The sequence below is a fragment of the Pinus tabuliformis genome, chromosome 3_1 (assembly GCF_031772625.1).
Source record: "Pinus tabuliformis cultivar Carrire ecotype Pingquan chromosome 3_1, CPIR1, whole genome shotgun sequence".
NCBI lineage: Eukaryota > Viridiplantae > Streptophyta > Pinopsida > Pinales > Pinaceae > Pinus > Pinus tabuliformis.
The window spans coordinates 471,789,067-471,791,834 of record NC_142301.1 but is presented as its reverse complement, the minus strand read 5'-3'; the positions used below and the strand labels follow the sequence as shown (position 1 = coordinate 471,791,834).

Genomic DNA, 2,768 nt, shown 5'->3' with positions numbered 1-2,768 from the left:
AAATTGTCATCTAGGGCCTCAAAATTGCTCTAAAAGTTTAAGACCTAAAAACTATCAAAATAGAAAACTTCACCCTGAGTCTATGAAATAGGTTCACCTTGGTTTTTTATAGACAAACCAAGGTGAGTTGAAAACAATAATTTATATTATTGAGTTGTGTCATGTTTATTTGTTTGTATAATTCTTATAAATGGAAATAATAGAAACTTGTTTTTGTATGGTAAAGAACAAAAAAAACTATTTATCTGTGAAATAAAGTATATGATATTTAAATAAAGTAACATGGATAAAGAATGACTTTGAATATTTTAAGTAGAGGATTTTTTTGTCTTGTTGTCGAGTTATATTTCGATATTTAATACATCTTGGGTGAAGATAACTTTACACTAAATATTTTTATAATGGATGGGAGTGCATCACGATCATATGTAAATATAACATTGTCATAGGGACTAGATATCTAACCATTGGGAAAATTATGAATGGGTTTGTGTTCTATATTATGGTAAGAGTTATTATAATTTTATCTTTTATGAAAAGGAATATATGGATGTCATATTTAGATTGAATGTTATTTTAATGGGCTCAAATGGTATGCTTTTCACTTAATGTACTCTATATTTCAATCCCAACAATATTTTTTATGTGCATGTATGGATTACATTGCCAAATATTCCGCTACTTTTCTAGGCTGATGGTATTTCTAGATTTATTGGAGACAAATTGGTCTAATATATTTTTTTTTATTCATTGTTGGACAACTGATCCTCAATGGGTTAGTGTGGAAGCCTAATGGACAAAAGGAGTCCAAGAGACCTTGGGATGTGAAACCCAACCATCACAACAATGTACTATAAATATATATCTCATGTTAATAAAAAATGTATGACATATTTTATCTTTCATATCTCTCTTGCTGTCCATGTGTGTTTAAAGAGGCATATCCTAACATCTCTTCTGTGCAGTCCCTGAAACCCAACGAAGGATTCACCTCAACATCCTCAAAAATTTAGCAATGGAATATCACGTGACTAAGAAGGCAAGGTATGAACAACCAGAAGATGAGATGTCACTGCAACAACCACACATAACTTCTGCTGGGAGCTCACACTTTCTCCCATCTGAGGAGGTCGGGGAGTCTCTCAATGAAAACCGACCTCATTCTCAAGAAGAAGAAGAGGATGAAGCGACGACAGAGAGAGTTTCGTCATCCATGGATTATTTCCAGAACCTGCGAAGGCGAGAGTGGTGCGATCACAAAGACAATAGAAAGATTCCAAATATTTTTCGGGAGTATCATTTACGAGCATTTGACTTTGAATTTGGCATGGAAATTACCAATTTTCTCGTAGTCCGCGACATATTATTTGTAATTTATGTGTACGACTATATTGTTCCAGTGCGACTCTATGGAGAAATGTCGCAAATTACTGACAAGCATGGGTCGCCCATCACAATACAGTTTGATAGTATTGATAGTATTGACTCGATGTGGTATAATTGTCACAATAATTCATTGATAGTCGAAGGGACGACTATGAATGACAACGATCAAGACATGTCAATACTTGTAAGCTTAGACGTTGCATCTATAGCAGCAGGAAAATATCCAGAAGAAAGAGAACTCTTTCGAGAAGATCTAATAAAAGATTGTGATTTTGATTTTCCAAATTGCAGAGGCATGATTTATGATGAGAATGAGAGGGTATTCAAATTTTTTGAATTGAAAGAGTACACGGAATTGTTCAGAATTCCGGATTCAACTGACAAAAACTTGAGATCAAAGTGCAGGTTTGGAAGTCCAGGAAATACGGACATGTTAATAATGATTGAAAATAAGAACGAAGATGAGAGGACGGAAGTTTTATTGAGAATTTATTCCAAAGCGACTGGACAACTTCGAAAAGAAATTTCCATACCTGTCACTCCACAACGCAGCATTGAGTTCTTGCACTTATGTGGCCCTGATAGAATATTTGTTCACCAATGGCGTTTAGAGATGCAGGTCATGGATATATCTTCTGAAATTTGTAAAATAATAAAATCAACTGACATTCTTCTTGCTCGCCCACCTCTCTATTTAGCCAGAAGAAGTGGCGTATTGTGCATCACAGCAACAAGTGTTTATCTTTGTGATTTACAAGGTGAGATTGTGGTCACGTTTGAGGACCATACGGTTTTTGACACCTACTATTGCAAAGGTTCGTACGTTACCACCGAAGAGGACATTTTGATTTCTGCTTGCGGTGTTGGCGAACATGCCGACTCCATCAATATTAGTAGCATTGTTACAGGAAAAAGGTTGGGAAAGATTACAACTCATGCTCGAAATTGTGTTTCTGCGTTGAGAGAATTGGCATTCGAAGATATCCAAACCAATGCATTCGTATACAATGAAAGGACTCATGATATTATATCAGGAGATACTAACGGAATTATTTATGTATGGTCGAATAAATTGTGCCGTGACGTGCCGTTATCAATATCAGAGGATGACGAGAGTGAAGGAGGAGACATGGAGGCCGGACAATAGGCAGCCGCTCGACCTAAATTAGTGTCTAGCAATTCGAACTTCTATCTATCTGTGTAACGAAGAATTCACTGTTTTTCATAATTAATTATGAAGTACGTTTACTTTTATTATGATTATGGCTTTAAAATTTTAATTTAATTAATAATAATACTCGCTTATAAAATTAAATTTAAATGGTATATATTATAAAATTAAATTTAAATTATATATATGATTTTATCAAGTAAATTATGTT

The 2,768-nt window shown here is 34.4% G+C and overlaps 1 protein-coding gene across 1 annotated transcript; it reads left to right on the top strand.

The window, feature by feature from the left end:
* Positions 1 to 1,015: 1,015 nt before the first annotated feature.
* On the top strand, positions 1,016 to 2,533 carry LOC149187822 (uncharacterized). The gene has a single exon (XM_089409776.1). The coding sequence runs from the start codon at positions 1,016 to 1,018 to the stop codon at positions 2,531 to 2,533; it is 1,518 nt and encodes a 505-aa protein (XP_089265902.1).
* The last annotated feature ends 235 nt before the right edge of the window (positions 2,534 to 2,768 follow it).

What these genes read in the sequence shown, in the direction of transcription:
- LOC149187822 (XM_089409776.1), top strand. Translation starts at nt 1,016, where the DNA reads ATGGAATATCACGTGACTAAGAAGGCAAGGTATGAACAACCAGAAGAT.